Source organism: Pyrus communis, chromosome 1, assembly GCF_041283825.1.
Source record: "Pyrus communis isolate YQ-2024b chromosome 1, ASM4128382v1, whole genome shotgun sequence".
NCBI classification, from domain to species: domain Eukaryota; kingdom Viridiplantae; phylum Streptophyta; class Magnoliopsida; order Rosales; family Rosaceae; genus Pyrus; species Pyrus communis.
The window spans coordinates 3,554,731-3,576,925 of NC_142565.1; the positions used below are offsets into that span (position 1 = coordinate 3,554,731).

Sequence of the window (22,195 nt, forward strand, 5' to 3'; positions counted from 1 at the left end):
ATCAAGCAAGGTCGAAATAAGTGATTAAGGAATCTGCAGTGCTTAGCGAAAAACAAAACGTACGTAAACCTTGACTAGGAATTCCTTGTCCATATTCCAATGTTTAAATTAAGTCACGTTTAGTGCATTCCATAATTACCAAAATCCGAGGTGGATATCACTATATGGCTGGAAGTTTATGCCAAGAACAAGTAGGGATTTGTTTTATTTCCTTTGCCGGTATGCATGTAATTTTGATTATACTGAATAAATTCTTTTTCTGCAACCGAAAAAACTAAGTTCCTTTTTTCGGGGATTGTTTTTTCGCGGCCACGTAAACATGTAAATGTCTGGCAACTCAATCATTAAGTTTTTATCTTTAATTAATGTTGATACACAAAGTTGAACAGGATTGTAAAACCAGACAAATACAAGAACGTCACAAGTCATGTATAATTAGTATTTATGTGGCCAAATTGAGTCCAAATTATGGTACTAACAATTAGTATTTTCTAGTTTGTGACATGTCGTGAAGTTTTGTATGAAATGCAGATCAAACGATCGACTTTGATCCACCGAAAGTTCAAGTTAATTTTCGTTATATAATTAGGGTTAATGACGCCGGCCAAAAGGTTAGTGACATATTTCACATTTTTGCACAAGTCTTACATTTCTAATCAACTCTTCTTCTTTTTCCTTGCAGTTGCAAGATGTAAACATAAGATCAATAATTTGTAAGAGAGAGGATGAAGAAAATAATTACGAGCTATAATTAAGCTAACTATAAGCTAGGATGATTGAGATTTGAAGTAAGCCAAGACCCCGACAAAAGGTGCATTGATGTATGTGGTTGGCTCGGAGTGTACAAAATCCTCTCGAGAATCAGCATATGCATCTTTGATATCTGGTCCGCCAACAATAGCTCCAATTAGCAAATTCGGATTAGGGTTCTCGCTGTAAAGGTAATCGTTTCCACCTTTGCAGTCAATCTGTTCTGGGTGCTGATCAAGTGACGGTAAAGACGACCCGCGATGGTGAATGTTTTGAGGGAATTTTTCACCATATCCCACCATATATGACATGCTCAATGGATTACTTCCTAATATGTAATCAGCCTGCATCCAATAACCGTCGGTCCAAATTTATATAAATTAATAAGTATCCCAATTGTACAATCTTTTGAATATATAGTAAAGCTTAAATTGAAATCATAGTCCCTTAATTATTAATTGATTCTCGCTTTGGTCTACGAATTATTATTTTTTGGATTCTATATAGATTTAAAAGATTTATACTTTAGTCGTTAAAAGTTCATTTGCTAATCTGTCAAAACTTAGGTGTAAATATGGCCAACCACATTGTATATAAAATGACGAATGCTTCCCTAACCTCCAACTCCCTATTCTCTTCTATTCCATTGCAAATTTGCAATGGCACATTTACATCCCAATTTGAAGTTAAGACTTAAATTTTGAATCAATGAGAGAAGAAAAATGGAGGGTGAGAGACTTGGTAAGTATATATAATATGCTTAGACATTTTTGCCCCTACAAATGATAGAAAAACTAAACATATTTTGATGGAACGACTAAAGTGACACGATGTAAAAAATGTGAAAAATATAAAATAAAAATATTGAATTTAGAGCCAAAGTGAGATTCGGGCAAATATATAATTCGAGAGTCTTTAACTACAACTTAATCAAAAAGTAAATATATACCAAGATGACAATGTAGCAAATATGTACCTGGCCTTTAGCAAGTTGTACAAGTCTAGCAGGACTGGCAACAACATCGCCACAACGGACTGCTCTCTTGGCTTGATTCAAATAACGAGCATAGACAACTAGAAGAAATGACAGAGTTGTTGCATGCTGCAGATTGCTTCCTCCAGGTTTAAACAAAAGCCCACCTAATTAATTAATTAATCCACATTAATGACCAACAGTAATATGAATGGTGATTATATATTCACTGATTAAAGAAGTAGCTACCTGGAGAATATGAGACAGACAGGGTTGGTGATTCAGGCAGCAAGGTGCATATGAACCTATCTGCATTTGAAATGAAAGGAAGAGACTCCGTACTGATGGTAGACATGCTTAACTGTCGCGAAAACATGCATTGGACCAAATCGATCTTGTATTAGACAATATGTTTAATTAGAAGAGAAGGAGGGAAATTTAAGTACTTCATTACCTGGGAAACGAGTACGTTGATGCCTGCATGCTTCGAATCCCATCCGAATTCTGCAAACCTTCCACCAACCCATGAGACACCATTTGTGTTACCGCTGTCCAACTTGGGCATGTTTTGCAACATATAGTTCCAGTAGTTGATTTGCTTAGTTGCCTTGAACAACCATGCTGCTCCCCATATCAATTCATCCTAAACATTAGAGATTGTCAAACAAATCATAGTTTAACTGCATATTTTTTTAACCTCATTTTAGTACGTGTCAGTTTGTAATATACCACTAAGTTAGAATGTAAGGAGCAAATTATTGTTCTCTTCATACCTCGTAGCCACTAAAATCGCAATAAAATGGGCAGACCCACGGTCCAAGGCTGTCATTATAGGAGCCCTGATATTTATCTGCAAAATCAAAAACCTAGCCCATGCACAGAGTATAACGTATCAATCAAGTTTCACATAATTATTAATTAATCACAATTATTAATCTCGTGAAATTTAGTACCATTTTAGCCCTTTTGAGAAGCCTGGCGGAGTACCCTCTATCAATCTGCCTAAACACCATGGAAGAAGCTGCAAGAGCTGCCGCAATCTCAGCGGAAACTTCGGACCCCGGGAACTGTTTGCTCACGGCAAAGGGGGTCCTCAGGGTGTCCATGTCCTCCGGCCTCTCCCAGCAGTTGTGATCACCATAAGGGTCGCCAACTTGGACAAAGACAAAGCCAGGAATGCTAGTGGCTTTTAGGAAGTAGTCGGTTGCCCATCGAATCGCGTCGAGGGCATGCGGCAAGTCCAAGCTCATGTCCTTCCCGAACTCTAAAACGCTCCATGCCAGCATTGTTGTGGAGAATGCCATCGGAAAGTTGAACTTCACGTTGTCTCCGGCATCGTAGTAACCTCCTACTAAATCTACCTGATCACACAAAAAACAAATGGTTAGTCCATACACACAAAAAAGCCCTTGATAGCTAAAAACGTCAGGAAAGCCATTCCACCAATTGCTACAGAAATGGATTAAATAACCAAAATTACTAATTGTGAGGTCATAATTAAGTTCATAATTCACATGTTTTATAAAGAGAAAATGTGAAGCAATGCAAGTTCTTTTTCTCCAGAAGTGTTAGTCACATTTGTCAAATACTTTTTCTCCTATAAGTACGTAATAGTGTACCGTTTCAACTTTTTTCCCATTAGCGTGTGATTGATGAAATAAATACCATGCAATCTTGCCAAATTTTCGTTCTTTAACCATTCTCGCACATGAAAAGGCAAAGAGAAAAATTTGATGAAAGCAACTTCAAATTTTTTTTCCTAATCATGATTTGGGTAATAATTAAGAATCTGTAAAGTCTAATTAGCAGTATCATGTTCTATCCAAATTCAAAGAGATCGAGTGGAGACACTTACGCCAATCTCGAAGCCCTCGCGAAGAGCGGAATCCTTCCTCCAAGTCATTCTCTGAGAAGAAGGTAACTTGCCGGACCGCTGACCTTCAAAGAACAAAATGCTCTTGGTCAAAGCATCTCCATAATCATGAGCTGAAGAAGAAGACGCCACCGTCATCACCATCGCCACCATAATCGCCCCCACTAAGCCCACCATCTTGTGAAGCGCAGACATTTTTTTTCTTCAATATCTGTCTCTTCGAAACCCCACTACTATTTCCTTGTACTCGCAAGTTTGTAACTTGTGAGTTGTGACACGCTCTATATTTATATGTTGAGAAAAATATCTAGGGCGTAAAAATATTGATAGAGATAAATGAAGAAACAGCAAGAGTGTACGATGTCTGCCGATCACTTGGGATGGAAGCGTGACTTTCTATCCCTTACCAAGAAATTAAAGGGGAAAAGGAGAAAATAGTTTGAATGACTGCACAGAGAGAGAGAGAGAGGTAGTTGACAAATCACACAATCGAACTATGTAACGAAGGGAGGCACTTCCGCAGCCTCCGATTGAGGCGGTGAATGAATCATGTAGATTGTGTAGCATTATATTTGTTAGTTTCAATGTATTTGTGTATTGTATCCCTACACTTTGGATTATACTTCTAACTTCTTTGACCATATGGAATGTTTCTTATACATTTTTACTTCATTTCACACACACTCAAAAGGGGATTGTTGCTATGAAGTCCATAGCGGTCACTCCAACTTCTATGTTTGAATTTTTTTTCTTTAATATTGTTTGTGTTAAAAAAGAAGATGAAAAAGATATGTACACAACCAAAGTGCTTGTACTGTATGGTTAAGAACATTTATAATTACATCCGAAGCCTCAAGTCCGATTTTCCCCTCCCCAATATAGGTTGTATAAATAAAAAAGGAAAAAAAAAAAAAGGAGTTTTAACGAAAAGCCCACGGTACTATTCACTTTAACGAAAAATCACATTTTTACACTAAAAAATTAAACCTAGTACTATTCATTTTACCCTTTATTTTGTCCTTATCGTTAAAACTCAAAGTTTTCAAGTCCTTTTCATTAGTTTTCCTATTAAAAAAGAAAAGAAAAGGACACTCAAATGCCAGAGAGTTTGAATGGCAACCTCATTGATGACAATGTCAATGTGAGACGTAAATTGTTTTTAAGGAAATCCAATTATTATTATATAGGAGTAAATTTATGTTCTTATCTTAATATTGATTAATAACGTTCCATGTAGGCATGTAATTTAAGGCAGTATTGTATCCATGTAATCTAATGACGTTCCAACCAAGAAGTTAATTAATTAACAATCTAATTAAGATTTTCTTTTGTGGAATTGTATTTTAAGGGAAGATGAAGGTTTTTAAGAAAGAATTAAAGAATTTTTCTTTCCCAAAAACCAAAAGCATGAACCTGCAGGAAATGATTTTTGAAGCCACCGTATATGTAAACACACTTTACTTAAGGTGGCAGCAACACTACTATAGACTCCACGATTGCTTCAGTGAGTAGTAAATATACGCCCATTTGGTTTAAACAAATTAAACCTTAAACTACAATCGACCACTAGTCTATGTGTTTTACTCGTTTGGTCAATTTAGTCTTTGTGCTTACAATTTGGCTAAATTAATTTAGGCTCCGTTTGAGGTACAATATTTGTATTGTTTACAAATATTAATAGAACTCTACTTTGGATACGATAAAACTTTAGTTTCGGGTACCTAATTAGATGATTTGCTTGGTGCTTATTTGAACAATTTGTTCCTCTATTCTGTTTTTTTTTGTTTTAGGTTAACTGCATTTTATACCAAAAGGTTTGGCTATTTGCCATATGAGGCATGAGATTTCAGTTTTTGCATTGTACACCACATAAATTTTAAATTGCACAAATTTAACGTCTTTGTCAATTTCGTTGCCTAATTAGACGTTAGGTGCTAATGTGACATATAGTAGGCCTACATTTTAAGCACCCATTGTCTGTCAATTTCATAAAACACTAGACATTGAAACTAACGGTCAACGAGTTCTCAAAATGAGAGTCAAGTCTATGTCATATGAGCACTTAACATCTAATTAGACAGTGAAATTGACGAAGATGTTAAGTTAATACATTCGAAAACCATATGGTGTAAAAAAACGAAAATTGAAACATCGTGACTTATTTTGTATATAACCCCAACCTTATGGTGTAAACTGCAATGCCAATTAACCCATTTTTATCAGATCTGTATGTTTCCTATTTATGTTTGTTTCTTAAAGTTTGAAGCATATGTTGTATTTCTATCAATCTTGCATGAAACTGATTGATATGTTGACGGGAAAACCATCGTTTGAATTGAACAAACAAATGGCAAGCCCTTTCACTAAGGGGTGGGTCTGGCCCAATTTCTTTTTGTTCTAATGGGCCGACTTTGTTAAATCATTTATGAATTGCTCAAGTTGAAAGAGAGCCCAACTAGATAAGAACATTCAAACTTAAAAACTTATCGTGAATTTGAAAAAACATGTAAATTTTATACAAAAACACTTTGAGTGCTTGTATGGAGAGAGAGAGAGAGAGAGAGAGAGAGAGAGAGAGAGAGAGATCTTATCATTTGGCATGCTCTAGTTTATTCTTAGTTGTGAAAATTCTTTTAGTGCCCTCCTCACATTAATTATAAGGTCAGTCTAGTGTTGTTAAAATATTGCACTTCACGTGTTTTTCTCTAAGAGCTTTCATGTCAAAGATCAAACATTTATAGTTAAATTGTAGTGATAGGTCTCGCAATTTATTTAGATTGTCACTTTTGTCCATGTAGGTTTTTTTCACTTGTGTTTCGTCCTTATAGTTTCACTCAGTTTTCACTATTAAGTCCAATATCTTAGTTAAGTTGATTTCCTATACATTTTTGTGCACATCTTATGATTTGAAAATAATTCAACTTGGAAGGAATTTTGCCTCATTTGATAAATTGGACTAATGATGATTGATGATAACGAAATGAAACTACGAGGACAAACTAGGGGGACGAAAGTGAACCCTAGATAAACTAAGGGGACTATTAAGTTTAAGTTGACGAAAAATATAAAATTATGCAAGTCAATCATGCAAACTTTGGTATGCAATATCTCTTCGAGACTTATGATTGGACATAATTTTTTTTTTTTTGACAAACAGTAACGTTAATGGTTAAATTGTTAAACGGATTACACATAACTCAACAGATGTTATATTTCCTTGTAAAATGTAAGCTTAGAAGTCTTAAAATGGGTTATGGATTAAGAAAAGGGAAAACTCAATTAATTGAAAAATAAAGAAGAAGATGGTTTTGCATGCTTACTTCAGAAACTAATTAAAAGGTCACATGGGGTTACCCTAAACTTAAGGGCAGGACTTTGGACATTGAGTATACCAAGAACATGACTCGTTTCGTTTAAGAAACTGTTACTTTCGATGTACATTATCTGAAAGGATCAATTTACTCAACCATATATATATATATATATATATATATATATATATACATATATATATATATACATATATATATATATGTATATATATATATGTACATATATATATATATGTATGTATGTATATATATATGTATGTATGTATGTATAACTATAATTATATATTACCTATCATAATCTAATCTAATATTGTGCTGCATGGAATCCGTACGAAGCATGTTATATATTCTTTTCAATCGGTGACTCAAATGGGAACTTGCAAAAGTCACACCAATCGATCACTAGTATGTCGCCAATTAGGCATATTTTCATATAATTTTTTACACAGTCTACACCTACATTTGATATTCTTAGTCATCTTGGTTCTAGTTCCTAAACCGTTGATAATTAGTTGAGGAATTTAAGCAAATCATGACCAATCACGTTTTCTGTTTCATGCCTAACTTTTCCTTATAAATACAAGAAATATTACCTCATAATTTGACATGTTAATTATATCATTCCACTATTAAGTTGTATTGTGTTTTTTTATTTTTTTATTTTTTGAAAAAAAAATTAATTTAATTATTGATTAAGCATGAGTTTTCATAAAACTCAGCGTAATGAAAAATCCATGTGAAATGTTTTGAAAAACATTCATACAAATATAATTACTTTCTAAAAAATAAGAAAGAAAAAAGCATTATATATCCTCCAAATTTCAACAAAATACAAAATATATGAAGAATTTAGCCTCAAAAGGTCCTGACAAATTATATCTAAAAAATATTACAAGAGCATGACCAGTTGTAAAGCCATAAGTAGACTTCAAGAACTTAGTCAAAAGTTGTGCTTACCGAAAATCGCAAGATTACAAAAAAATAATAAAATTTTTAAATATCATGTTACACGAGAGCATGTGAGAACAAGTAAACTCTTAAAATTGTAGTGGGATAGAGAGTACGACCTAATCACCATGCATCATGAACCTCTAACACTAGATGAGGTAGATTTATCAAATCGAATTGCTCCACCCCTAGATCAGATTGGAAAGAGAGCCAACACACCAAGAGGAAAATTGAAAATAAAGAAACTTTCATGAAAAGACAAATCAAAACCAGAAAACTCTACAAATGGTTTGTAGCTCAGTTGGCTAAAGCATTCGCCTTTGCACCTGAGGTCCTGTATTTGATTTTCCCTCCCCTCTAGCTTAGATGAATTTAGTGTAGATTATCCTATTATATTTGGTGGGGGGGGGGGGGAGGAAGTAGCAAACTCCTTGTGAGTTTTTGGAAATTATTAAACACATTCAAAACTAAAAATGACAAAACAATGTCGCCACTCGACATCCTCATGACATCTCAAAGAGAGCCATAGTTATGTACTGGCTAAACCCTAACCAAGCACAATATGACAGCTTTAGCGTCTTGCAACTCTAAATCCATATCTAAAGTGCCATGTGGAACAAAAATCGTGTGTTCGTTGTGTGGTTAGGCAAAACACGACAATTTTCTTGACAACTATAATTTTTACAATTCAACACCAAAAACAAAAACAAGAGGAAGGAGAGCGAAAGAAGAGACCAAGAAGGATTTGTTCAAGGGTTGTCGCCGATCCCAAAACCAAAGGCAGGAGCCAACAACAAACGAGGGTTTTATTTGGTTCTCCCTACACGGCTATGGTTTTAGTTTTTTAGGTATATATGTGTGTATATATATATAACATATATTAGATCTTAGCATTAATGAGAAGTACATATAAACAAAACATATTTACATATCTATACTTCTCATTAATGCTAAGATCCAATATATGTATTTTATTTATTTTTTGATGACTTTATATATGTACTTAACATGCATGTTACATCATCCGTGAAGTATTTAAAAGAAATTAAGAGTATTATATTGTGAATTGCACACAATTCTAAGTAAAGTCAACATGGTATACCTTGCGATGCGATCTTACTCATGATGCATTTACACACATCTTGCAATCTTTTATATGTGTCAAACAAGCCAGCCTATCTCTACCCCGTCTCTTCCTTCTCCTACCTACATAAAAGAGAACACCTTAAAAGATATGACCCTCACAACCCTCAACAACCCCACCTTGTTAATCTCATTGCTCATCAAACATGGTCATGAAGGTAAGTCTACCACTTCTCTCAATACTCATATTCTTCTCTTTGTTCTTCCACACAACCGTAGCCAGAAGTCACCACCGCCACTCTAGCCGTATACGTACGTGGTGTAAAAAAACCCCTCACCCCAAGCCATGCAACTACTGCATGTCGAATAGCCGCCACCACTTCCGTCCGAAACACACCTCCGAGTTCCGAAAAATGCTGGTTCAAGTAGCCTTGGAGAGAGCTCTCAGTGCCATAACATACACTTCCCAGTATGGCCAAAACTGCCAAAACGATAAAGAAAAAGCCGCGTGGGCCGATTGCTTGAAACTTTTCCATAACACCGTCAGCCAGCTCAACGTTACACTTGAAGGCTTAGGCACCAAACTCAATTGTTCCAATTTTGATGCGCAAACTTGGCTTAGCGCTGCTCTCACCAACATTGAAACGTGCCGAGTCGGGTCTTTGGAACTGAACGTTACGAACTTCATAACGCCGATTTACACGTCCAATAACAATGTGTCGGAGCTCATTAGCAACAGTTTGGCAATTGGTTCCCAACTTTTAGGCACGGAAGAAAGTTACAATGAGAGCGAAAAGTTTCCAAATTGGGTGTCGAAGCATGACCGGAGGTTATTGCAAAATGCAAACATTAGGGCAAATCTTGTGGTGGCCAAAGATGGATCGGGGAATTTTCGGACCGTCCAAGCCGCCTTAGATGCAGCCGCGAGGAGAAGAGTTCAGAGCAAGTTTATAATCTATGTGAAGAAAGGTGTCTACACAGAGAACATTCAAGTTAGCAACACTAACAGTAAAATCATGTTGGTTGGTGCTGGCATTAGATATACAGTAATCACATCTAGCCGAAGTGTCAGTGGAGGTTACACAACCTATAATTCTGCAACCGCTGGTGTGTACACATAATTTCTCTCCATCTCTAATTATCTGCTAAATTCGATCTAATTTTTTCTTAAGTTTGAGTACTTAACTTTTGGCCTATTTATAATTGTGGTTCTTGTACTTCTGCGAGGTTCTAATTTGGTCCGTCTAATTTCCACTGTCCATTAAGTAATTTAAGAGTTAAACAGTGGCCACAATTGAAATTACATGAAGTAAAATGAAATTTCTCCCAAACTATACGGACCAAAGGTAAACTTTTATATTTTTAATTGGTTTTTCATTACAAAATATTTTCTTTAGGTATAAACGGTCCAGGATTCATTGCTCGTGGCATCACATTTAGAAACACCGCCGGACCGCTAAAGGGCCAAGCCGTGGCTCTCATGTCGGCATCCGACCTCTCAGTCTTCTACCGATGCGCCTTCCAGGGCTACCAAGACACCCTCATGGTCCACTCCCAGCGCCAGTTCTACAGAGAATGCTACATCTTTGGCACCATAGACTTCATATTTGGGAACGCAGCTGCAGTTTTCCAAAATTGTATTATTTATGTAAGAAAACCATTGTGGGGCCAAGTGAACGTCATCACAGCCCAAGGTCGAAACGACCCGTTTCAAAACACAGCAATTTCGATCCACAATTCTCAGGTACTGGCAGCCGCTGACCTAAAGCCCGTGGCCAGTTCTTACAAAACATATTTGGGCCGGCCGTGGATGCAGTACTCTAGGGTTGTCTTTATGAAATGTTATCTCGACAGTTTGATAAATCCGGCGGGCTGGTTGCAGTGGCAAAGAAGTAATTTTGCCCTTAGTACTTTGTATTATGGGGAGTATAAGAACTTTGGACCTGCCTCTTCTACTAGGTATAGAGTGAAATGGCCTGGTTTTCATGCCATCACCAGTCCAAATGTGGCGTCTATGTTCACCGCCGGTAACCTTATTGCCGGTCGGTCGTGGTTGCCCGCCACCGGTGTGCCATTCACGACGGGTCTATGATCAATGCCCATAATGTTGTACTTGTCAACTTATTGTGTTTGTTTGGAAAAGAAAATTATTTGCATTTACTGAATGTAATTTGGTTTTGGACTTTTGTACATATGATACATTTTCACAAGGAATGAATATTACCGATTAATCAGTTTAATTCATAGAACTAAGCTAACAAAGGTCTCTGGCAGAAAAATATCAATTGTCATTTAGTACTATGGTCTAGTGGTATTTCTCTTCATTTGTAAATGAAAGGTCTTAGGTTCGATTTGTTGAGAGTTGTCCCACATTGGTGAGGGGCAAGGTTTGCTATGTGCTTATATGATCTTTGGCTACTCCCCATATGGCTAATTGGTTTTATGGTAGAACCTCACTTTCATCATGGTATCAAAGCAAGGTTATCCAAGTGTGAAGCCCAACGGCTACACGCGCTCCACGTCACCCAATTGTTGTCCACGTGTAGGCTTGAAAATCCGCCACACGTGTGGGGGCGTGTTGAGAGTTGTCCCACATTGGTGAGGAACAAGATTTGTTATGTGCTTATATGATCTTGGACTACTCCCATATGGCCAGTTGGTTTTATGGTGGAACATCAATTTCATTACAATTCTCGTCAAGATCGAATTTGAACCAAATTATTGGTAACCCATTGTGAGACTTTATTTTTTATTTTTTTGGGTAGATGTTGGAAGACTACTGCATTACTACTATTTATACCGATTTGAGTATGTGTTGTAAGTTGTACCAACCTTGCGGCCACATTAAGAAAGATTGGCTTCGTACTTGACGACGGCTTAATTAGGATAATTTTCTTAATTTATGAATATTTTACTTTAATCAATTGATAATTCGATATATGGATATTGCTCATTCGTTTAGCACCAGCAGTGTAGATTTTAAATAATATATATTGTTATCCATGGAACAAAATTTGGCTGCTGGGAACGAACTATTTGTTCAAATAGTACGATTAATATGTAACAGAATGCATTCTGGCGGATGAATAAATTAATTAAACAGAATGGTATTAGTTAGAAAGTCAAGTCTAAGAAAATACTGCAAAGCAATGTATACAGTTATGGATACAATTATAGTCCAGCTAATGGAAAAATCAAAGAACAATGAAGGATTAAGAAAGACGAAGAACTAGAGAGAAATAAGAGAGAGAAACTTGAAACCTCTAGTGGTATTCCTCTTCACTTGTAAGTGAGAAGTCTTAGGTTCGATTCTCGTTAAAGGCGAGTTTGAAGTTGAACTACATTATTGCTAACCCATTGTGAGGCTTAGCAACTCCCTCACCCCCTTAGTGTAAATAATATCGTTTGTTAAAAAAAAAAAAAATTTGATACTACAGCTCTTCCTTCAGCTAGATATATCTCAATCACTTATCAACATAACAACCTACTAACAATTCTTAACAAAACTGTAATAGCTCATTACACCAGATAATGTCATATGTTAATCTTCCTTGCTATATAAAACCAAAGCATCAGATAGTGACACATCACTTAATACCTATTAATACTTAAAGTCGAGAAAGTGTTCTGCTACTAATTACACTAGCACTGTCTTAAATTAATCACTTGCACAATTTAGGAAGTATTGAGTTTTTCACATATTGTCTTGGCGATGCAGCCGTTCAATATAAGTTTTGTTGTCAAATTTCTGAATGTGAAATTGCATTGTTCAATACTTCTTTTACCTTATTCGAATTTATGCTCAACGCGTTCTAAATTGGCGCTGCTTAAACTGTTCAGACTTCAAAGTCAACAACCTAAAATAATAGTCAGATTTGCAGCTAGATATTGCATGCCAATGGCCCATGTATTAACAGATGGCATGGTATTACCATTAGTTAGAAATAAGTGAAATTTAGGAGCCTAATAATTTTTTAAGAAAAATTCAAGAGAGATCATCTGTTTAGATTATATTTTGTAAACAACATTATGTGGTGGTTAACAGTTGAATTCTTTATTTAAATTATTGAAAAATGATTCCAACCGTTAACCGTAACATGATGTGATTAACAAAATATAGCTTAAGCAAACGGTCTCTCCAACATCACCCATTATCTGAACTTTTATGTTGGCCACTTAAATTAATTAGTAGATAATTCTTTATTTTTCATAATTTAGTAGAAATTCATGTTGGACTCAATATGTGTTCGAAAAATTCATGAGATACTCAATTCCAACAAGTAAAGGAAACCATTAGGACGCTTCAATTCTATCAGTTTCAGTATATTCAGATACATATCATATTCCCCAGCTTGTCAAAATAGTATGAGTTAAGTGAATTAAGGAAAGTACTACCACACGTCTTAAAACGATCCATGACCACCATTATCCATCATCTGTGTGTTTGGTTGAAGAGAATGTTACGCAAATTAAATTACAAGCCGAGTGTTTCTAATTAAATAATCAACTATATCTATATATGACATGCGGTCATGTTGACAAGTTCAAATACATACTTGTTCTAATCACATTATTTCATCCTTGGCTAAGCAAGAGTATCATAGTTTATTTAGCACTGATTAATAAGACAAGGATTGAGAATCTTTCGTCTTATTATTTTGGATTTAAATTATCTGACTGTCTCTATCATCTTCCATGTTCAAACTATACCCTAGCTGTCACCACCACACCCCATTTTTCATTTCTCCAATCGCCCCTATATATATAAGCAACTTCTTATCACCAAACACAAAACCCTCACAAACCCTAGCCAAACGAGCTAAGAAGCTCATCAATGGCAACAAAGCTCAGTCCATTCATCCTATGTGTCTCCTTTGCTTTATTCTTCTAACCAGCCCTTTCAAACATTCTCCACACCGGCATAGATTCATGGTGCAAACCCCCCCCCCCCCCCACCCTGAAACTTGCAAATACACATGATCCAAGACCAAAAATCTCTCTCTATCCCCATACAACTATCCAACTTCAAGAAAGAGCACTCAAAGCACAAAGTCACAACAAGTGGCTGGGGCAAAAGTGTAGAAACAAGAAAGAAAGAGCTGCATGGGCTGACTGCATGAACCTCTATGAGGAAACCATCAAACTCCTCAACCAAACCGTAGACCCTGCCAAATGCACCGACTATATATGCACGCAAACTTGGCTCAGCACTGCCCTTACGAACATCGACACATGTCGGGCTGGATTCGTGGAGCTTGGGGTTTCGGACTTTGTGTTTCCACTTATGTCCAATAAAGTGTCCAAGCTGATAAGTAACACTTCGTCACTTGGTTATTCCTCAAATGTTCCACCTGCGACAAATTTGTACTCAGAGGGTTATCCTAGTTGGGTTTCCCCTGGGGATAGGAAAGTGTTGTAGTTGACGGTCTCAGTGGACGTAGTGGTCGCTCAAGACGGGTCGGGAACTATAAGACTATCAAAGCCGCTTTGGATGCTGCGGCGGCAAGGAGTGGGAGTAAGAGGTTTGTGATACATGTGAAGAGAAGGGTTTACAAGGAGAACCTTGAGATTAAGTTAAAGAACATTTATCTCTGCTGGGTGATGGAATGAGGTATACTATTATCCCCAGCTGCCGTAGTGTTTGTTGGAGGTTCTACAACTTTCAAGGCTGCAACTGTTGGTGAGTCATGCCTCTCTCTCTCTATCAAATCACTAGTCTTCTCAAATGTCAAAATGTATGTGCCACTGAAATTGTCTCAATAGAGCACAAATGATGTGGTGAACTGTTGATTTTTAGTTAGTATAAACTTTATTTTTAAATTTATAACGTTTAATTTATGTATTATTCAATGATATGAACAAACAAATAACAAAGTCAAAAACAAAATCTTCTAGGAGCAGACATATAAACTTAGAACTTAACTACTACCATATATATGTTCCCCTTGAACGATATACATAGTCCATCTTAAAAGATTTGAAACCAAAAAAATATAATATTAAAAATTCATATTTTCTAATTCTTGAATTTAATTTTTGGGGGGTGTAATTACAGCGGTAACTGGTGAAGGCTTCATCGCTTGTGGCATAACATTCCACAACACAGCTGGTCCAGAGAACCATCAAGAAGTAGCCCTCCGATCAGGCGCCGACCTCTCAGTTTTCTATCGTTGCAAGTTCGAAGGCTACCAAGACACCCTCTACAGTCTACACCCTCTCCCAACGACAGTTCTACAGAGAATGCTACGTCTACCGCACCGTTGACTTCATCTTTGGCAATGCTGTGGTGGTTCTACAAAACTGCATGATCTAAGCAAGAAAGCCCATGAGTGGTCCACAGAACACAATCACAGCCCAGGGCCGAACGGACCCGAACCAGAACACTGGCATTTCTATCCACGACTCCCGTGTCATGGCGGCACCGAACTTTGAATCGTCAAGACATTCTTGGGTAGACGATGGAAGGAGTGTTCACGCACAGTTTTTATGCAATCTTTTCTAGACACCCTGGTTGACCCAGCTGGGTGGCTCTAGTGGAGCGGTGATTTTTCTTTGAAGACATTGTATTATCGTGAGTACAAGAACATTGGACCGGGTGCACTTACTAGTGGCAGGGTCAAGTGGGGTGGTTTTCGAGTTATAACTAGTTCATCAGAAGCATTGAAGTTTACTGTGGATAATTTCATTGCTGGAGCTGCCAGCAACAAATGTGCCATTCAGGTGCACTTACTAGTGACAGGGTCAAGTGGGGGTGGTTATCGAGTTATAACTAGTTCATCAGAAGCATCGAAGTTTACTGTGGATAATTTCATTGCTGGAAGCTCATGGCCGCCTGCTATTATTCACTGCTGCCTTTGATCATAACAACTGATCATACCCTTGCATGAACTGTTCATAACAACTGTTCACTGCTGGCCTTTGATCATAACAACTGATCATACCTTCGATCATAACACTGCTCGCCTTTGATCATAACAACTGATCATACCATTGCATGAACTGTGCCATTGTTGTAACTTGTATAATTATGTATCTAAGCTATTTATTTGACAATAATTTTTTCATTTGTTCTTTGATTATTGTATCGACAATTACTTAATGGAAATAAGGATTTCATTCTTGAAAAATTAAAATGTGATCCTGAGTTTCTTTTATTTCCTGGTTACATCAGCAGCAAAAGTTCACAGCAACGAAGCAACAATCAAATGAGACTGAGTCGAGAAGGAGAAAGTAAGAGTGATTAAATCAACACCCTTCACAATGAGAAAAGTCCTAAATGCAACTGAAACCTAAAAGTAACAACACCCATTTGGGTTTGAGTGGGTAAGGTACTCATTTTTAAAATAAAAAATAAAAATATTAGGAGAACGAGAGAGTCTGAAACTATTGCAATAATTTAGGGAATGAAGAGTTTCGAACTCATGCATGGATAGAAACTCGACATTGTTGGAGCAATATTAGAAAGTATGAGAATAATAAAAGAATTTGAATGACAATAATCATAAAGAAATCGCAACATCAATTATGTATAAGAATAAAATAAAATAAAACTAGACAAAAAGTAAGAAAAACTGACAAACTTGGAGATTGAAGTTTGCATAAATGCAATGTCTTAAAGACAAAATTTCGCCCCTATCTTGTGCTTGTTGTTCCAACAAACATTCATCTTCCCTCAGTTTAAATAATATCTTTTGTTCAAAAAAAAAAACACAATCACGTAATATTATTATTTTACTCAAATTATAACCCCTTAATACATACTAGAAATGAGACATATCAATTATATCGTTCACCCTTAGTATAACATTTTGAACATTAGTCCTTGCAAAATATTAAAATTTAAAAAAAAACCTGGTGTTAGATTACATATTTAATTTAATCCCTTGAACTGTACGAGAAAATTTTCGGGGTTCCGGTCAGTTGGTGTTCCAGCCAATGGTTGTTTGACATCTGGTTTTTCTTTTTAATCTTACTGAACAAACTCTTAAATGTTGAAACGTTTGTCCCAAAGCGAAAAAAAGCTAAACGGAGTTAAACTTTTCAAATCTTCTTCTTCCTCGTCCGATAACCCATACCCATAATTAAAGTGTTCTTCTTTGCCTGGGATTTGTGATTAAAATCGGCAAAGCACCTCTTTATTATTTTGTTTTTGGTGTAGAACCAAGAAAATAAAAACTAACAAATCAAGAGACAAAGTCTTCCAATTCCAAAAGAAATCTACAATACAGACAAGATGGAGGAGGAGAAACAACCAGAGTTGGGCAGGAAGCATCACCGGAGATAATCATAAATTTCTTGCAGATCTTTCCAGAAAATGAGAGGGACCGAGACTCGAGTAATATGAAACTGATCAGCTTTTCCCCCTCTTTTTTTTCAGAGACAAAGAAGATGTTCATCGGAAAACAAAGGAGATGGCTGACTGCAGGGCCGGTCCTAAGAATGTGGGGGTCCTAGGCGAGTTTTCGAAATGGGGCCCTAATGTTCTCTGATTTCTGGTTCTTTATACATTGATATGTATAAAAAAGAATTCGTTAAATACATATTCTATTTCCACATTCAATATTATTAAAAATTAATATAAAAAAAACATAAATATACAAACATTACTTAAACATTAAACGGCTTAAGTTTTTAGACTCAAATGTACTAAATGTTTGTAGTCAAGAGTCCAAGATTGAGAGTGAAGAACAATAAAACTTGATGATCAAGGGAGTAAAAAAATAAAACTTGATTGATGAGTATAATAAATTCAACAACACCAATTGTTTCTCTTGTGCTTTTTTCGTAAAATCAACATCACACTAACGAATTGAATACTGAAAAAATCCATTGAATAAAAAATTATTGAAAAGAAAAATATAAATTTCAAAGTTTTGAATACCTTAATGTACAATCTTCAAGACCATGTGATAGTTGATTTAAAAATTCAATAGAAATTGGGAGATTGGAAAGTTGAAATAAAAAAAGATTGCACTGAGACTTGAGTTTTATAACTTTATATGAATTTAGACAATTGGATTGCCAGTAAATTTGAAAAACAAGAAAAATTTAGTGACTAAAAAAGGCATCTCTGTGTTTTGAACTCAACACTCCAAAGAAAAAAAAAGCTAAACATTTCCACTGCACCAACAAATGAATTATGATATCTCTTACCTTTTTTGTATTTATATGTTATTTACAAGATATAAAAAAATTTTGGGGGCCCTTCGAAGTGGGGGCCCTAGGCGGGCGCCTACTTGGGCTACCCTCAGGGCCGGCCTTGGCTGATTGAGAACAAAACGGAACGGAAAGGTTATTCATAGACGTGTTAGCTCTGTCTATTTTTACGTTTTCGGAGTGACGTTTCAGCATTTAAGAGAATGAATTGAATAAGAAAAAATAAATAAATTAAGTTGTCAAATTACCATTGGCTTGGAACACCAACTGGCAGTGATGACTGATGAGTAGGAGTTCCCGTCATCTCGAAAAATTCTCGAAGTGTACTTTTATCAAAATTTATATTCAATTTTTGTTATTTAATGTGTATTTTTATTTAATCTCTCCACATTAAATTTTAATTTTATTACTATGCACATATTTAGTTCTTTAATTATGATGAATGAAATAAAAATTAAATTTAAATGTAATTAATACATTAAAATAAAAATAAAAAGATAAATATAACTAATAAATTAGATAATTAAATGTACTAGGAACTAAAATTGAATTTTAATCTTACACAAGATTATAATCTAAAACTCATATTTTTTTAAATATTAAAATGAAGTTTTCTATTTGAAATAATACACACACAACTTGTGTTTCTAGATACGTTAGCTTTGTGACGCGATGAAAATGCCATTTTGGATATGTAGCAAGTAACTATGACTATGTTCTTAATCATTCCAGCTTTATTTGATCAGGCTTCAGGTTCACGTGATCATGGTAATAATAGTCATTACAATTTTCGAGGTGACTTATAAACCAAAATGCAATCATATATTCACCTGTTTTGTAATTATCGAAATTTTTTAGGTAAGACTTACGCATTTTCTTTAAAATAAAATTATAACTAAACACTAAAAACACAATTATTTGAATCATAAGCCACTTAATTGTCACTAATTTGTGTCTTCGTGCGTGTGTATGCCCAAAACTTGTCAACCATGCTTCACATTCACAAATTTGCCCACTTCTCTTTATTTTTCTTACTCATATTCATCTCTTTGTTCTTCCACACAACCCTGGCCAGAAGTCACCACCGCCACTCTAGCCGTATACGTACATGGTGCAGAAAAACCCCTCACCCCGAGTCTTGCAACTATTGCATGGCGAATAGCATCCACCGCTTCCGCCCGAAACACACCTCTGAGTTTCGAAAAATGCTGGTTGAAGTGGCCTTAGAGAGAGCTCTCGATGTCATAACATACACCTCCCAGTATGGCCAAAACTGCCAAAACGATATCGAAAAAGCCGCGTGGGCCGATTGCTTGAAACTTTTCGATAATACCGTCAACCAGCTCAACGTTACACTTGAAGGCTTAGGCAACAAACGCAAGTGTTCCAATTTTGATGCGCAAACTTGGCTCAGCGCTGCCCTCACCAACATTCACACGTGCCGAGTCGGGTCTTTGGAACTGAACGTTACGGACTTCATAACGCCGATTTACAGGTCCATTAACAATGTGTCGGAACTCATTAGCAACAGTTTGGCAATTGGTTCCCAACTTTTAGGCACGGAAGAAGGTTACAATGAGAGTGAAAAGTTTCCAAATTGGGTTTCGAAGCATGACCGGAGGTTATTGCAAGCTTCAAACATTAGGGCAAATCTTTTGGTGGCTAAAGATGGATCGGGGCATTTTTCGACCGTCCAAGCCGCCTTAGACGAAGCCGCGAGGAGAAGAGTTAAGAGCAAGTTTATAATCTATGTGAAGAAAGGTGTCTACACGGAGAACATTCAAGTTAGCAACATTAACAGTAAAATTATGTTGGTTGGTGCTGGCATTAGATATACAATAATCACATCTAGCCGAAGTGTCAGTGAAGGTTACACAACCTATAATTCTGCAACTGCTGGTATGTACATATAATTTCTCTCCATCTCTAATTATTTGCTTAATCTGATCTAATTGTTTCTTAAGTTTGAGCACTTAATTTTTGTCCAATTCATAAAATTGTAGTTATTGTACTTTTGCGAGGTTCCAATTTGGTCAGTCTAATTTCCGTTGTCACGATCTAAACTCTCGTTTATAATTAATTGTTGAAATCAACAAGCTTGATTCTGTTATTTTATCATCTTTTTTGCTTGTGGTCTCATGTTTTAATAAAAAGGTGTTGGCTGTCGAGCTCTCTCGTCATTTAATAATAATAAATTTAAAATAAATGATAATATATATGTGTGTGTGCCCACGTCCGCGCGCATTACGTTTTTTGAAGTTGTAAAAACATTAATATAAACCATTATCCTTGAATTGAACAATAAGTAATCTTAGAGTTACAAAGTGGCCACAATTAAAGTTACATGAATCAAAATGAAATTTCACCAAATCTGTAAGATCAAAAGTGTAAGTTTTACTATTTTAATCGTTTTGTCATTACAAAATATGTTCTTTAGGCATAAACGGTCAAGGATTCATTGCTCGTGGCATCACATTTATCAACACTGCCGGACCACTAAAAGGCCAAGCTGTGGCGCTCCGATCGGCATCCGACCTCTCAGTCTTTTACCGATGCGCCTTCCAGGGCTACCAAGACACCCTCATGGTCCACTCCCAGCGCCAGTTCTACAGAGAATGCTACATCTTTGGCACCATAGACTTCATATTTGGTAACGCAGCTGCAGTTTTCCAAAATTGCATGATATATGTGAGAAAGCCATTGTGGGGTCAAGTCAACGTCATCACGGCACAAGGTCGAAACGACCCGTTTCAAAACACAGCAATTTCGATCCACAATTCTCAGGTACGGGCAGCCGCTGACCTAAAGCCCGTGGCCAGTTCTTACAAAACATATTTGGGCCGGCCGTGGATGCAGTACTCTAGGGTTGTCTTTATGAAATGTTATCTGGACAATTTGGTAAATCCAGCGGGCTGGCTGCGGTGGCAAAGAAGTAATTTTGCCCTTAGTACTTTGTATTATGGGGAGTATCAGAACTTTGGACCTGGCTCTTGTACTAGGTATAGAGTGAAGTGGCCTGGTTTTCATGCCATCACTAGTCCAAATGTGGCGTCTATGTTCACCGCCGGTAGCCTTATTGCTGGTTGGTCGTGGTTGCCCACCACCGGTGTGCCGTTCACAGTGGGTCTATGATCAATGCCCTTTATAATCACCCAAATAATCACGTCAACACGTAAATTATAAAAATGAATAGAATTACTTGACCTCGATTATAGTTGAATATTCTTTCTGTGTGCCTAGGTGACATTATTGTTCGAAATATAGAATATGACGTTAAAGTTTGTGTGATCTTTATAAAATAGTGAGTTATCTATTTTGTCCAAGCTCATGAACAAAGACTTGTTTTAATATATACCAACTGATTTTCTTTATGTTTATGGAAGCTTTCATATTCATGCTTCTATTCCTTACCTGGTATTTATCGATTGGTAGATGTTAGAAGAATCCTGCATTACTACTATCTATACTGATTTTAGTATGTGTTGTAAGTTGTACCAACCATACGGCCACATTAAGAAAACATAAGATTGTCCCCGTACTAGATGATGGCTTAGTTGGGATAATTTTCATTAGTTGTGAATATTTTATTTTAATCAATTTGATTATTCGATATATGGATGTTGCTCATTCATTTAGCACCAGCTGTGTAGATTTTAAATAATATATATCGTTATCCATGAATCAAGATTTGACTGGGAACGAACTGTTTGTTCAAATGGTAAGATTAATATGTGAGAGAATGCATCTGGCGGTTGAAAAAATTAATTAGACAGAATGGTATTAGTTTGAAAAGTCATTATAAAGTCGTAAGAAAATATTACAAAGCAATATACACAATTATTTGTTGGAGCGATAATAGAAAAGATAAAAATAATAAAAGTATTCTAACAATAACAATAATTATAAAAAATCACAACATTAATTGTGTACCAGATTTATATAATTAAATAAAAAATTTTTTGAAGGAAGTACGATATTCATTAAGCAACGAAGAATATGTGCAAACTGAAGATAGTGTGCACAATGGACCTTGATATAATTAAACAATTAAAGAGAAAGTAAAAAACGGTGCAATGGCCT

The 22,195-nt window shown here is 36.1% G+C and overlaps 3 protein-coding genes and 1 pseudogene across 8 annotated transcripts; 3 read left to right on the forward strand and 1 right to left on the reverse strand.

Moving 5' to 3' along the window:
- Nucleotides 1-767: 767 nt before the first annotated feature.
- LOC137720937 (endoglucanase 4-like) lies at nucleotides 768-3,791 on the reverse strand. Of its 6 annotated transcripts, none has more exons than XM_068460058.2 (7): nucleotides 3,579-3,791; nucleotides 2,677-3,084; nucleotides 2,497-2,589; nucleotides 2,178-2,366; nucleotides 1,973-2,084; nucleotides 1,727-1,890; nucleotides 768-1,094 (listed from the first exon to the last, which is right to left on the reverse strand). In XM_068460058.2, exons 1-7 carry the CDS (start codon nucleotides 3,789-3,791, stop codon nucleotides 768-770), a joined length of 1,506 nt encoding a protein of 501 aa, XP_068316159.2. The 6 variants fall into 6 exon arrangements, with proteins under 6 accessions (XP_068316159.2, XP_088548986.1, XP_068316160.2 ...); XM_088692860.1 differs by lacking the exon at nucleotides 3,579-3,791 and having other exon boundaries at nucleotides 2,178-2,227; nucleotides 2,270-2,366; nucleotides 2,677-3,059; XM_068460059.2 differs by lacking the exon at nucleotides 3,579-3,791 and having other exon boundaries at nucleotides 1,973-2,079; nucleotides 2,170-2,227; nucleotides 2,258-2,366; nucleotides 2,677-3,059.
- Nucleotides 3,792-9,112: 5,321 nt separating this feature from the next.
- Nucleotides 9,113-11,199, forward strand: LOC137720936 (putative pectinesterase/pectinesterase inhibitor 59). The gene is made up of 2 exons (XM_068460056.2): nucleotides 9,113-10,066; nucleotides 10,357-11,199. Exons 1-2 carry the CDS (start codon nucleotides 9,166-9,168, stop codon nucleotides 11,049-11,051), a joined length of 1,596 nt encoding a protein of 531 aa, XP_068316157.1. The 5' UTR covers nucleotides 9,113-9,165; the 3' UTR covers nucleotides 11,052-11,199.
- Nucleotides 11,200-11,423: 224 nt separating this feature from the next.
- On the forward strand, nucleotides 11,424-15,692 carry LOC137721157 (pectinesterase 2-like; annotated as a pseudogene).
- Nucleotides 15,693-19,042: 3,350 nt separating this feature from the next.
- On the forward strand, nucleotides 19,043-21,484 carry LOC137719372 (putative pectinesterase/pectinesterase inhibitor 33). The gene is made up of 2 exons (XM_068458418.2): nucleotides 19,043-20,014; nucleotides 20,553-21,484. The coding sequence occupies exons 1-2, from the start codon at nucleotides 19,105-19,107 to the stop codon at nucleotides 21,245-21,247; spliced, it is 1,605 nt and encodes a 534-aa protein (XP_068314519.2). The 5' UTR covers nucleotides 19,043-19,104; the 3' UTR covers nucleotides 21,248-21,484.
- Nucleotides 21,485-22,195: the final 711 nt, after the last annotated feature.

Coding starts and splice junctions, on each gene's coding strand:
- LOC137720937 (XM_068460058.2), bottom strand. CDS start 3,791: ATGTCTGCGCTTCACAAGATGGTGGGCTTAGTGGGGGCGATTATGGTG. Junction 2,085..2,177: donor TCAACGTACTCGTTTCCCAG/GTAATGAAGTAC, acceptor TTTTCGCGACAG/TTAAGCATGTCTACCATCAG. Junction 1,095..1,726: donor TACAACTTGCTAAAGGCCAG/GTACATATTTGC, acceptor TATTGGATGCAG/GCTGATTACATATTAGGAAG.
- LOC137720936 (XM_068460056.2), top strand. CDS start 9,166: ATGGTCATGAAGGTAAGTCTACCACTTCTCTCAATACTCATATTCTTC. Junction 10,067..10,356: donor CTATAATTCTGCAACCGCTG/GTGTGTACACAT, acceptor TATTTTCTTTAG/GTATAAACGGTCCAGGATTC.
- LOC137719372 (XM_068458418.2), top strand. CDS start 19,105: ATGCTTCACATTCACAAATTTGCCCACTTCTCTTTATTTTTCTTACTC. Junction 20,015..20,552: donor CTATAATTCTGCAACTGCTG/GTATGTACATAT, acceptor TATGTTCTTTAG/GCATAAACGGTCAAGGATTC.